This window comes from Tamandua tetradactyla, chromosome 6 (assembly GCF_023851605.1).
Source record: "Tamandua tetradactyla isolate mTamTet1 chromosome 6, mTamTet1.pri, whole genome shotgun sequence".
NCBI lineage: Eukaryota > Metazoa > Chordata > Mammalia > Pilosa > Myrmecophagidae > Tamandua > Tamandua tetradactyla.
The window spans coordinates 81277500-81291649 of NC_135332.1; the positions used below are offsets into that span (position 1 = coordinate 81277500).

The following is a 14150-nucleotide window of genomic DNA, read 5'->3' on the forward strand; positions in this document are numbered from 1 at the left end:
TCCTCAGATAGTGCTCCCAGCTTCTCCAACAACTTTAATAATCAATTTAATATCCTTGGTCTTACACATATCTTAAAACTTTTCTTGTACATATAAAATAAAGAAGTTTATTTGGAAATAAATTCCTGAAACGTAATCAGTGGTTGAAAATATATACCTATTTGAATGTAATTAAAATAACCATATAGTTTAATAAACATGACACTGAATTTTTTCTCTGTAGATAATGCAAACTGGGTGAAAATGAGTTCTAACAATTTCAGATGCAGTTTAAACAAGGACATCAAGGCCTTGGTCTGCTGGCTTTAATTCTGATAACAGCAGTTTTTGATGCTGAAGAATTACTTTAAACCTAGCATCACTGCGGTTTACTTCAGAAATGACAGCACTGAGGTGTTAATTAACGGAAGCACAGATCACTGACTTGTTCAGAGAACTGTGATTGCTGAAATAATACTTCACAGCTAAGACATGATGATGACATATTATGTAGGAGAAATCAAGTGTACTGAAGTATTATTCAGAAAGTTCTAAAGACCAGTTTATCAGAGAAGTTGATATCAATCACTAAAGCAGTATGACAGAAAAGTGAAGATTACTAAGGTGTTCCCACAGTGGTTTAGAACACTGAGGTTTTGGAACACAATAGCTTATAGAAATGAGCTGAGATCACTGAGGTGTTATCTCACAGGTGACAAAAGATTATTAAAGGATTACATCAGAGTTCTTAAGATAACAGAGGTGTTACTTCAGGGAGGACCTGAGATACCTATGGTAATACCTCAGTGTGGGTCTGAGATCACTGCGCTCTGCCAGAGAAGAGATAAGATCACTGAGATTTGCTTCAAAAGAAGCACTGTCATAACTGAAGCAATATCAGGGAGCAGTATATCAGTGATGTATTTACTTCAGACCATAAACACAAGGTGTTTGTCAGAGGGCAGGTGAGATGTTCGACTGTTTTTGTTTGCTAAAGCTGCCAGAATGCAGTATACCAGAAATAGGTTGACTTTTACAATGGGGATTTATTAATGTACAATTTACAGTTCTAAGGTCAAGAAAATGTCCAAATTAAGGTATCAACGGGGGGATACATTCTCTGAAGAAAGGCTGCTGACATCTGGAACACCTCTCACTTGGGAAGTCACAAGCCTGGCATCTGATAGTCCTTCAAGGTTTTGTTGCTTTTGGCTTATGGCTTCAGTGGCTTTCTCAGCTTCTGTAGGTGTTTCCTTATCACCCAGCTCTTCTGGAGGCTTTTTCTCTCTAAGCTCTCTCAGCTTTTTCTGACCTGTTTCCTCATAAAGGACTCCAGTAAAAGGATTATGACCCACCATGAGTGGGTTGGGTCACACATGAAATGAAAATAACATAACCAAAAGGTCTTACCCACAACAGGTATGCATCCACAGGAATGGATTAAAAGAACATGGCCTTTTCTGGGGTACATAACCACTTCAAAACATTACAGACTTACTTTAGAGAGAATGGAGATGACTAAGATTTTCCTTCAGGTATAGCTGAGATCACTGAGTTGATAACTTGAAAAAAAGTGCAGAATACTGTGGTGTTCCTACAGTGTAGCTTGGGAACTCTGATTTATTGCATCGTGTTAGTTTATGACACTGAAGAATTGCTTGAATGGACATGACATCACTGAGGTGTTATCTCATAGGTGAAATAAGATGGATTGTGTTCTCTGAGGGAATATGAGATAACTCAGGTTATCTCAGAGAAGATATGAGGTGTTACATTGCTTCAGAGATGAGCTGAGATCACTGAGGTGTTTTATTCGAATGAAGGCTGACACAACAGGCAATATTTCAGAGAGGAGTTGATCTTCTAGGTATTCTTTCAAAGAGCTGAAACGGGTTTGTCAGAGGAGAGATGAAACTGGACTGTTACTTCACAGATTATGTGCAAAGACTGCTGATCAGTGATGTCTTAGAGTTGAAAAAATGTATCTTCAGAGGGCAGATGTAATCACTAAGTATTACTTCAGAGAATATGTAATCAGAGGAGATACTTAAGAGTGGTGACAAAATGACTGAGGCTGTCTTTCATGGCTGAGATCACTGAGGTGCTGTTTCAAAGAGCAGCTAACATCATTGAGTTACTGCCTCAGAGGGGAAATGAAAATATTGAGGTGTTACACCAATATGAAATATCACTGAGGCATTACTTCAGAGGAGCTGATACCAATGAGATTTTACCTTACAGGAGTGAAATAACTGTTACTTCAGAGAGCATGAGATCACTGAGTAGTTATTATAGAGTGAAGATGAATGAGGTGTTTCTTAAGAGAAGCTAGGGTCACTGATGTGTTTCTTCAGAAAAGAGCTGAGATGTTAAGAAAAGCAGAGAACATTGAGGTGTTAACTTGAAGGAAGAGGTAGATCATTGTGTTGATAGAGAGGAGCTGAAATCATTGAAGTGTTATTTAAGGAGGAGCTGAGATCAGAGAAGTAGTATTGCAAAGGGAGATAAAATGACTTGAGGTGTCACTTAGAAGAAATCAGATTACTGAGGTATTCAGAAAGGACTACAGACCAGTTATATCGGGGAATCTGAAATCAGTAAGATGATTCCTCAGAAAAATGGAATCACTTTCATGACACAGGTATTATATCACATTAGCTTTTTTTTGTTTTTAATTTGGGTTTTATTTTCTTCATGTTAGCTTTGACACTGAAGACTGAGTTTTACTTCAGAGATGAGCTGAGATCACTGAGATGTTCTTACAGGAGAGAAGTAATTTTTTTTTTTTTACAAAATTAGCTGACATATCTAAGGCAATACTTCAGATCACTGTGGGTCACTTCATAGAGGAGCTGAAACACAAGGTGTTCACATAGGGGAGATGACATCACAGAACGTTACTTCAGAAAGGACATACCACTGAGGTGATTCTTCAGAGTGTAACTGAGATCACTGAGTTTTACTTCAGAAAAAAAGCTAACATCATTGAGGTTTTGCTTAGACAGGAGATATGACCACCGACATTTTACTTCAGAAGGGGAGCTGACATATCTGAGGCCTTACTTCAGAGAGTACTGGAACAAAAGGTATACCTTGTGAGGGTATATGTGATCATTAAATGTAATTCAAACAATTTGAAACAAATGTTTCTTCAGAGAGGAGATGGTATTACTGAGGTTATATATCAGGGAGGAAATAAGATCATTGAGGTTTACTTCAAAAGGGAAGCTGACATGTCCTTGCCAGAGCTGCTTGCAGGGAAGATAAATGGGATACAATGTGTGTATGCTATGATGGGGGTAAGGCATGGCACGGCTCAGTAGCAGCTGGTAGGAGGAAGGACAGGACCCCTGAGGTGTGGGCCACAAGGAAAGACAGAGCCCTGGGCCACCCCATAGACATCTCATTTCATTCTGTGGATTTACGGGGTCACACAGTCAAATGTGAGGCTGCAGTTTTGAGGAGAGTGGTGGTTTGGAGCTGTATGTACCACAGAAAAACACATTCTTAAAGCCAATCCATTTCTGTGGTTATGAACCCATTGTAAGTAGGACTTTTGATGAGGTTGCTGCAGTTAAGATGTGGCCCACCTCATTCAGGATGGGTCTTAATCCTCTTCTGGGAGTCCTTTATAAACAGGATGAATACAGAGACAGAGAGAGAACACCACGGAAGCAAGAAGCTGAAAGCAATGAAACGCACAGAATAGAAGGGAGTGCCCAGCAGACACCACCACATGCCTTGTCATGTGACAGAGGAGCCAAGGATCACAGGCAGCTGGTCTTCAGGAAGAAAGCATCACCTGCCGATGCCTTGATTTGGACACTTTCTTGGCCTCAAAGAGTAATCTAATAAATTCCTATTGTTAAAGCAAAAAAAAAAAAAAAAAGGAAAAAGCTAACAAAACCTAGGTATTACTCTGCAGAGTTGCTAAATCTGAGGTGTATCTTCAAGATGAAATGAGATCACTGATGTTTTCCTTCAGAGAGGTGCTTCACCTAACTGAATCTTCCTTCAGAGAGAAGCTAAGACCACTGAGTTGCTGCCTCAGAGAAGATAGGGAAATTGAGGTTTTATGTCAAAATGGAGCTGACCGAACAGTTATTACTTCAGAGAGCAGCTGATCACCAAACTGATATTACAGGGGGCACCTAAAACAACACGTTCATCAGAGGTGAGATGAGATTATTGAGCGTTATTTCAAAAAGGTGCCAAGATCACTGAGGTTTTGTCTCAGAGAGATCGGGTATGTGAGGTTTACTTCAGAAAGGGAGCTATCATAGCTGAGGCTTCAAGAGCCAGTGATCAATGATGTGTCACATCAGAGAGGAGCTGAAGTGAAAGTGTTCCTTCAGAGCACAATGAGATCACTGAGCATTACTTCAGAGAACGTGAAGTCAGAGGAGTTACTTGGGACTGGTGCTGAAATCACTGAAGCCACCTCAGAGAGGGTCTGAGACCACTGAGATGTTGCTTCAGAGAGGAGCTAACATCATTAAGGTGTTACATCAGTGGGACCTATATCACAAGGCATTATTTTAGAGGAACTGTTACGTCAATGAGGTTTTACCTCATTGGAATGATAATTATAACTGAGTGTTGCTTTAGAGAGAAGGAAATCATGGAGTGAGGAGTTACTATAGGGTGAAGATATGATGACTGGGTTGTTTCTTAAGAGAAGCTGGGATCACTGATGTGTTACTTCAAAGAGGAGCTGAAACAAGGTATTACTTCAGTGGGGATGAAAGGGACTGAAACCTTCATGTACTCCCCTACCATCCAAGATCTTCACATACCAGCCCTCTAGAATAGCCCCTCCTGTTCCCAAAATGCCCAGATAAAACCACAGAGCTCCTATAATCTAAGAAGCAGTCCAAACCAGTCTGCTGTGCATATACTGAAAGAAGGACTCTGAACTTAGAGACCCGGAACATAAAATACCCCACAGAGCCAAACAGGAAAAAGAAACACTGGACCCAAAAGGAAAAATCTGTCCATTACTAGTTCCGGTTATGGTCCCCACCCATCACAACAAAAGACCAATTAGCAGAAGTAGCTAGTTTGCAGTCCCTAATTTGAATGTTTTTTCCATGTCTCCCTACATGTATATATCATATATATACGTGCACACATACATACACACGGAAGCAGATATGTATATCATAGGGAATTTTGTTCATGTGTTTTGTTTGCTTGTTTTTGTTTGGGGGTGCATAGGCCAGGAGTCAAACCCTGGTCTTCTGCATGGTGGGCGAGAATTCTACCATTGAACTACCCATGCACCCTAATTTGAATGTTTTAAACAGCAAATGGCAATAGTTAACCTGCAATTGCTAATTTATATATTTACTAACCAATTATAAATGCCATTATTCCTAACATCCTTGTTTCCACCTCCCTTTGATTTTAATAAGAACCCAGCTTCTCTAGTTCAGGGAGGCAGATTTGAGACTGTCTTCTGACCTCCGCCAGCATACTTTTCAATAAAGCTCTTTCTTCTTCTCCGAAAGTCTTGGTGTCTATTTGGCTCAGAGTGCATTGGGCGAGTATTCACCTTTGAGAGAATCTACCTCAGCGAGATGAGATCACTGAATGTTACTTCAGAGAGGAATTGAAATCACAAGGTTTCAGAGGGGAGATAAGATGAGTGTGTTACTTAAGAGAGGATGTTAGATAACTGGAAATCCCTCAGAGAAGAGTTGAGACTACTGAATGTTATTTCAGAGATGAAGCGAGCACAGAGGTGTTACTTCAGACAGGCGCTGTTATCACTGAAGTGTGCCTCAAAGGGCAGATGTGATCAGTGAAGTTTCACTTCACAAGGGGAGCTGACATAACTTCTGAGGAGCTTATTACTGAGGTGTTACTTCAAAGAGAAGCTGAAACACAATGTTTCTTCAGGGTGGAGATCAGGTCATTGAATGCTCCAATGAGCATTCTTGAGATCACTGAGGTGTTCCCTCAGAGGAGCTGTGATCACTGACATCTTAGTTCAGAAGGGGAGCTGTTACAGTGGTACTACTTTAAAGAGCAGCTGATCACTGAGGTGTTACTTCAGGTGTTTCTGCTAAGGGGCGATGAGATTATGGATTTTTACCTCAGACTGTGGCTGACTTCCCTGAGATGTTACTTCAAAGACGATATGAAATCACTGAGGTGTTATCTCATAAATTCCCCCACAAAGGAAAGCCACAAACCCTTCTTGGATAGAGTGCACAACTAGCATCTGAATCGGACTGGTCCACAGAGCCCACCACATCTTAGACCACAAAATCTACATCATATGGAAGCCTTATGGTAAGAGACACAGCCCAGTCCATCAGTAGAATGCCTTAAATTACAAACTACAAGTCATTCTGGATTACTAAATTCTCCAATAACTAAGGGTTGATTCTAAGTTGTTTACAGGGAAATTTTTCCAAAATGTATACTTTGCTTTCCTGCCTTTCTAAACAGAGGATACTTAATATCATTCTGCCTTTTCTTGCTGTCTCAGGCTGCCATTGACCCATTGGCGTGCAGGCCAGGCCCAGATATCACTGGGGCCAGCAAGTAGCCTGTAGTGTCCCTCTTTCTTGCCACTCACCTCTTCTTTTCCTAGGAGCAGGAGGCTGCATACAGCCTTCCAGAACATGTGGGCCATTTACCTTTCTGAGGAATGGCAATAGAGGGATCCCCCATCACTCATCCCAATAACAGCCATCTCAGCCATTTCATCCCACCTCTGATTTATCAGCAGTGTTCTGCACTTTATTCAGAAGTCTTTATATTTTAAGTACTTAAACCTTTCTCTTTATACTATTTCTCCTTACTACTACCAGGAATTTAATCTTTGGTTCTCTTAAAGATTTTTCTATGATTTTTAAATACATTTTCGACCATCTGGAATTTAATTTTGGGTACTGTGTATAATCTTTTTAATTTTCAAATAAAAGAGCCATAACTGGGGCTTGCCATCTTCGCAGCTGTGGCGGCTGCCTAGTTCCCGGTATTGCTGCTGATCTTGCAGCTCTCGCCGCTTGCATGTTGAGATCAAGTCTGCATAAACATTGAAAAATGCAAGACAGCTGAAAGGAAAGGCACTCCCTCTCAGGATAGAGAAAATGGCTGTTGGCCAGGACTGGCCTAGTGTTTATCCTGTTGCAGCACGATTTAAACCCTCTGCTATACCTCTTCCTGTTATCCGATGAAAAGAGGGGTACCCATAGCAAAGGAGGGAAATCTAGAACTTTTAAAGATCCCTAATTTTCTGATTGAAAATTTAATTTAAATTTAATAAAATTTTAATTAAATTAATTAAATTTAATTGCCATAGTAATTAAAAAGCACTATGAAGCTTTTAAAGATTTCTGTACTGCGTGGCCAGCTGCACTAGACAGTGATGAGAAATGTGAGAAGCATTCTCCAATTGAAACTGACAAGCCAATTATGTTTCAAGAGGACCATCTGTTTGAAACCCCAAAACATGAATAGTAACCTAAAGAGTTAAACTTTCCAGTCTGAATTTAGATAATCATGCAAAGAAGAAACTTATTAATTTGTAGGAGAGCACTTTTGCAAGACCACAGATGTGCTTAAAATCAAAACAGATAGGTGCCCTTTAAAGAGACAGAATTATGATGGTGCAGTGTATCTACTGTTTTATATCATGAATCTTTGGCCTGCAGTAACAGGACTAAGACCCAGCCTGTTTCACTTGTGTCACATCTTCACTGGAGTAACCTCATTTGAAGGCCCTGTTCACAGTGATTCAAACCCACAGGAACGGATTAAGATTCAGACCATGTTTTTCTGGGGTATGTAACCCCAAGCCACCACAGTAAGGATTTGAAAACCTGAAGAATGGGAGAAAAATAAGACTGAAGCAGATATGGGGGGAGTATATGTTGAAAAATAGACCCTTGGAAAAAAATATCCTGGAAACACTTCTCCAAATTAAAGCTCTGAGAAAAATATGGATGTGAATAAAGAAGAGCTCCTTAATACTAAAGAAATTGAGAATTACAAAAATTCTGTTGCTAACCTTAAGAATGAGGGGAGAGGGCAGGCCACGGTGGCTCAGCAGGTAAGAGTGCTTGCCTGCCATGCCCGAGGACCCGGGTTCAATTCCTGGTGCCTGCCCGTGTTAAAAAAAAAAAAAAAAAAGAATGAGGGGGGAAATGAAAATAACATTTCTCAGTACAAAGAACTGGTGAAGAGACCAATTTGGCATGAATATGAAGTAGGAAAATCTGCTTGACTTATTCATTTTATGATATGGATATGCTTTACTTCATGAATATGTAATCAATATCCAATTTGATAGTTAGGAAAAAACAGTGCACACCAAGACACAGAGACTGATGACTGCAGGCAGGAAGTTTGAGAAGCTCTTAGTGGAGGGGGTCTGAAAAACAGACTTCAGCCCCCACCAGGAGGATTGTACAGCATTATATACACCACGTTATATGGGGTATGGAAGGGTTAGTATAGCTAATGGGTTATATTATGATTGGTGGGGAATTAGGGTAAGGAGAAGTGGCATTTTAGGATAGGAAGTGGGGCCTGGTTATGGGCAGGAGGTTTAAGGGCTAATAGGAAACCACAGGTTTCTTTTGTTCATCCCTGGAAGGAATTGGTGGGTTGCATTGAAGAACGTAGGCTATGGTGTGCTCAATCAGTCATGTAGGTCATGGATGGGAGCTGTTACGGGGAGATAAGTCATGGCTTGTTAATCATTGCCAACTTTGTGAGCAGGAGTTCCTCTTGACATTCCTAACTCATACATATGATGAGGGACTTGAATACTGTTAACATCCCAGAGGCTCTGGGGAGTCGGAAAGGTTTGAGAGGGGCAGGGCCAGGTTTTATTCAGGAAGATGTCCTGACTACAGGGTGAGCGCAGACAGTCCAAAGGAGCTGAACAGGGTCTCCTGGGCATCTAAGAGAAGACCACCATGGGTCAGCGCTCTCTGGTTATGTGCAACCAGCCCATGAGGCACGACCCCAGACCTGGTGTCAGTGGGTCCACAGTCTGGTCCAAGAAGCTCTGAAGGTGCAGCTGCTGAGGGGTCAAGCAGGAAAGAAACTGGCACAGAAATGGGGATGGGGATGGGCCTGTGGGTTGGAGGAGCCCCCACAGAAGGGAGGCAAGGGGGACAGGCTAGGGTACCCCCCAGCAGCACCCCCAGAGCCACAGCAAAGTTCCAAAGTGCAGCAGATAAAGGGGTTGCCCAACCCAACCCTCGCTCCACAGAGGGTGGAGGGACGTGCTGCAACTCCGGACCTCACCCAAGACTCAGCACTGGCAGGGCAATGCCGACAAGGGCAGCCTCCAAGGGTTGAAGCTTAATGGTTTTTATCAGCCTGGAGAAAAAACTGTTTGGTGTGGAGGGAATCACAAAAGGAAACCAGGAAGGAAACTGAAATAATCATAAATTTAGAAAAAAATAGGAAAATTAATCACTGAATTAAACACATGGTTTTGTGGGAAAAAAAAATATATATATATATATATAGCAAATTTTACCAGCGGAAGAGAGGCCTTTAGAAAATCCTAGGTGAAACAACCGAAGCCAGGAACTAGACCGCCTTGGGGGTGAGCTGTGGCAGCGACACCCTCCCCGAGGCCCCCTTCCCTGGATGTTTCTGAGAGACCACCTGCTCCACCGGGGCCCCCACCACACACATAGGTTGGCCGCACAACCCCGCCTGCATGCCCAAGCACCACAACCCCAAAATTTCCTGTACAGACTGAGAGCAGTGCTGGCGCCTGGCCAGTACAGGGATGAGCCCTGGAGTGGTGGGTGCTAAACCAGGGACAGGCTAGGACAGGGAAGAGGCAACCCTCTGAGCCGGATCAGATCTGATGCCCTGCATGGGTCCATCTGTGTGCCGGCCACACAGACTAAAGATATGCAACTGCACATACAGGGAAAAGTACACCATCTGGCCCTCTCCTCTGTGGGTATGGTGGGTACTGTTTATTCCATTCTACAGAGGGATACTGAGTCGTCGCCTTTAACAAGCCACAGTCTGACTGCTCTCTCATCCAGAGCATCCCAGCTAGAAGAAACAGCAAGCAGCCCATAGTTTGGGATAATGACATGACTCCCAGAGACCCTCAGTCCTCTGCAAGCTAACACAGATCTCGTTCCTCATCCCATGAGCTGAGAACACACTGAGACAACTATTCGGAGTCAGCAGCCAGTGACCGCAGAGATGGTCATGATTGTGAAAAGCAAGAAGAGCCCAGTGGAAACTCTAGAACCCAATGGGGCCATTTGCCCCCTGCTCCCTCCCTCCCACCTTCTCTTCACTTCTCCAGCCCTCCAACCCAGGGATGCAGGAAAACATAAGAAGCTCACTCCAAGGAGGCCACAGTTCCCTGGGGTGCCACAGCTCAGGGAACATCCACATTGATGGAACAAAGGGACCCCCAAGCAGGGGTTACCAAACAACACAATGAAAAAGCATCTGGGGCACAAGCAGTGACAGAACAAAAGATATGAAGAAAGGAGTGCAAGCTTGCCAAAGAATCAAGAGACAGGCAAATGCAATACCAGGTATAGAGTCGTGTCTATTCAATTAGCAAACAGATTAAAAATTACAACATCCAGTGTGGGGAGGTGGTGTGGAAATGAGACTGTCCACACTGCTTGACTCAACTTTGCATCCTGACAGGCAGAATGCCCTTGATAAATGGTTTTTTAGTGAATTAGTGCTGGTGTCATACACTGGTAAATTACAGAAAACATTTGGATATATGCATCAATATCCTTAAAAATGTTTGTGCTACAAGGGTACACAGGTGGTTCAGTCGTAAAATGTTCACCTACCATGCAGGAGACCCAGATTCAATTCCTGGCCCATGCACCTCCTCCCTAAAAAAAATTATCCTACAGACATAATTTAAAAGAATAAGTTAAAGACTTGAAATTGGTCACTGAGAAATAATAGATGCCCAAATGGTATGTATGTTTTATAAACTAAAATATGTCAACTGGAAAGAAATTATGTTGTGAATTAACATAGAAAAGTATAAATGATATGTTAATTTCTTTACAACACATAAAATATGCAAATATGCAGAAATCTCTCCAGTGTGAATTTTCTGGCATTAAGGAACCAGCAAAGGTGAAGCACTAAGGTGCTGTGATCACAGGTGTAACAGTATCTTCATTTTAAAATGCTCTTCAATAGGTCTAGAAGGAAACATACCAAAGTGACAGTGGTCAATTCTTGTTTTCTAAAGACATTAGAGAAGCTTCTCTTTTTTGCTCCATTTCTCTGTTCTAAAATGAACGTGCACTGCTTTCGAGTTAAGAAAAGAGGTTTCTTTACTTAAGAAGAAATTTCCTTTCTGTGGCAACACCGTGTGGACGATAAGTTGGGGGGGCAGGCAGTGCAGAGGTGCATGGGAGGATGCACAGTCGGACTAGGCATTTGTGGACTCTCCTCCACTCTTACATGGAGAAGTCTTCCCGGAGGTGAATCCTCTGATGCTGAAAAACGTTGGAGCTGTGCCGGAAGGCCTTCCCACACTCACTGCATTTGTAAGGCTTCTCTCCAGTGTGGATTCTCTGGTGCTGTATAAGATAAGTGCTCTGGCTGAAGGCTTTCTTGCAGTCAGTGCATTTGTACGGCTTCTCTCCATGATGTGATCTTTGATGGTGAATAAGTCTGGAACTATTGTGAAAGGCCTTCCCACACTCATTGCACTTGTAGGGCTTCTCACCAGTGTGGATTCTCTGATGTTGGATAAGATGTGTACTCTGGCTGAAGACTTTGCCACAGTCATTACATTCATAGGGCTTCTCTCCAGTGTGGCTTCTTTGATGTTCAACAAGTTTGGTTTTTTGGATGAAGGCTTTCTCACATTCGTTACATTTGTAGGGTTTCTCTCCGGTGTGAATTCTCTGATGTTGGATAAGGTTAGAACTTTGGGTAAAGCCTTTGCCACATTCTTTACATTCAAATGGCTTCTCTCCAGTGTGAGTCCGACGATGTCGGATAAGGATTGAGCTATCACTGAAGGCTTTCCCACAGTCATTACATTTATAGGGTTTCTCTCCAGTGTGGATTCTCTGGTGATAAATAAGGGAAGAGTAGGCACTAAAGTGTTTCCCACACTCACCACACTTATAGGGCTTTTCCCCAGTGTGAATTCTCTGATGCTTCATGAGGTTAGGCCTCCTATTGAATGTCTTCCCACACTCATCACACTTGTAGGGGATCTCCCCTGAGTGCATCCTCCGGTGATTGATGAACTCACAGCTCTGGCTGAAGGCTTTTCCACACTCATCACATTTAAAGGGCTTCTCTTCACTGTGAAGCCTCTGGTGTTTGACAAGGTTAGCACTGTACCTAAAAGTTTTCCTGCAATAACTACAATAATGCAGTTTTTTCCCAATAGGAATTTTGTGATCTTCATTAACAATTACGTTTGCACTGCAAATTTCCCCAGAACCATTAACAGTATTTGGTTTTCTTGACTTGTGTACACGCTTATGGTTGTTGAGGTATGATCTCTGTTCAAAACTTTGCTCACATATATCACATTTATGAGGTCTCTGATCAGGGATAGGACTTGTTCCCAACCTGAGACTTCCCCCAGGCTCCCAACTGCTCTTCTTGCTGGTCACCATGACTGGCTTGGGGCCTCTCTGCCCCACTGGCTTGTCTGGGTACTCCTCTGGCTCCCCAACATGCTCAAGGGCTTCTCCCAGCTCAGATAACTGGGAAACAGATCCTCTGAGTCGGCCCAGTTCTCTCCCATCAAACATTTCCCCTGAAGCCAATTCATTGATCTCCGTTCTGGTCCCATGATCTGAAACAACAAACAGAACATCTCAGGGTCATCAATTTTGACTCTAGAAGGAATGCATAAAGATGCTGCCTACAACCTATTATCAACTTAATTATCTACAAAGCTGCAACAGCCTTGCAGAGATAAGAGTTTTGAGGTGACAAACTTAGGACTTAACCGAGGGCCACAGTTATACAACAGTGCAAGAAGTTAAACCCACGTCAACCATCTCCAACCTTCGTGTCCTTCCAGCCCTCACCGCGACCTTCCTGTCTGCCTTCTGCCTATAAAACTTGACCGACTCAGAGTGTGGGAGGCCAAAAGGACAGGAGATAGAGGCTTCCAAGCACCATGGAAACCAGAACAAGGAGGGAACAAAGAAACTAACACCAGACTTCCAGGTCAAGATGGCGGCTTAACAATGTGCACATTTCAGTTCATCCTCCAGAACAACTACTAAACAACCAGAAACAGTACAGAACAGCTCCTGGGGCCACGTCAGTGACCAGACACACAGCGAACCCCAGTCTGGAATAGCGGGACTGGCTGTGAGCCCCCCACAGAACGGTGAGTTCCCAAAGCTGTGGTGGCTGGAACCCCTCCCCCACAGGCTGCTTCCCAAAGAGGAAAGGAAAGAAACTTTACCAGCAGCAGGGACTGAGCACAATTAAACGTCAATTGTGGAATTAACAAATTCTGACTACTAAAAATAGGCCCCCAGCTTAGGTGAACCTGGTCAAAGTGGAGGTTGTTCATTTTTGCCCCGGTGCCAAGGGGGCAGGGCTGACGGAAAAAGGGGGGGATAAAAAGAAGGAAACAGAGGTTTTTGTAGTGGTGGTTTTAGAAAGGCTTGACTGCCTTTGGATAGAGTGGCAGAACTTCTCAGGCTGCAACTGCCCCAGGCACAGGCAGAACTGATCTCTTTTGGGGGCTTGTCTGGAGCCTGTGCCTTCCCCAGAGGAAGGGTGAAGCCCAACTCAGGTGGAATCCCTCCCTCAAGGAATTCAGACACCAGGGCTTGGTAATTTGAAGCCATTAAAACCAGCCTACAACCTCTCCTCTGTTTCCACCATGCCCCCAGCAGGGAGATGCCGCCAAAGTTAAAGGTACCACATCACCTTACGCTGGTGGGACCTACAGGCAGATAAGTGCCACATACTGGGCAGGATAAGAAAAACAGAGTTGAGAGATTTCACAGGAAAGTCTTTCAACTTGCTGGGTCTCACCCTCAGGGAAAACCGATGCAGGTGACTCTTTCCTCCTGATAGGAGGCAACTTTGGTCTGGGAAAATCCGACTGGGGTTTATAATACCTAAGTAGACCCTCCTAAGGGTGGGGTGGGGGAAGGCACCATACAAGCAGGGCAAGAAACAAGAACTGAAAA

At 43.1% G+C, this 14150-nt stretch overlaps 1 protein-coding gene across 6 annotated transcripts in view; it reads right to left on the reverse strand.

Annotated features, from left to right (window-relative positions):
- The window catches only part of ZNF34 (zinc finger protein 34), a 49649-nt gene that overhangs the window by 7639 nt on the left and 27860 nt on the right, over positions 1–14150 (reverse strand). For all 6 annotated transcript variants that reach the window (XM_077166440.1, XM_077166438.1, XM_077166439.1 and 3 more), the window contains one exon: positions 1478–12787. In XM_077166440.1, coding sequence (XP_077022555.1) covers positions 11424–12787 — 1364 coding nt within the window. In that variant the 3' untranslated portion in view covers positions 1478–11423. The remainder of the gene's footprint in view (positions 1–1477; positions 12788–14150) is intronic.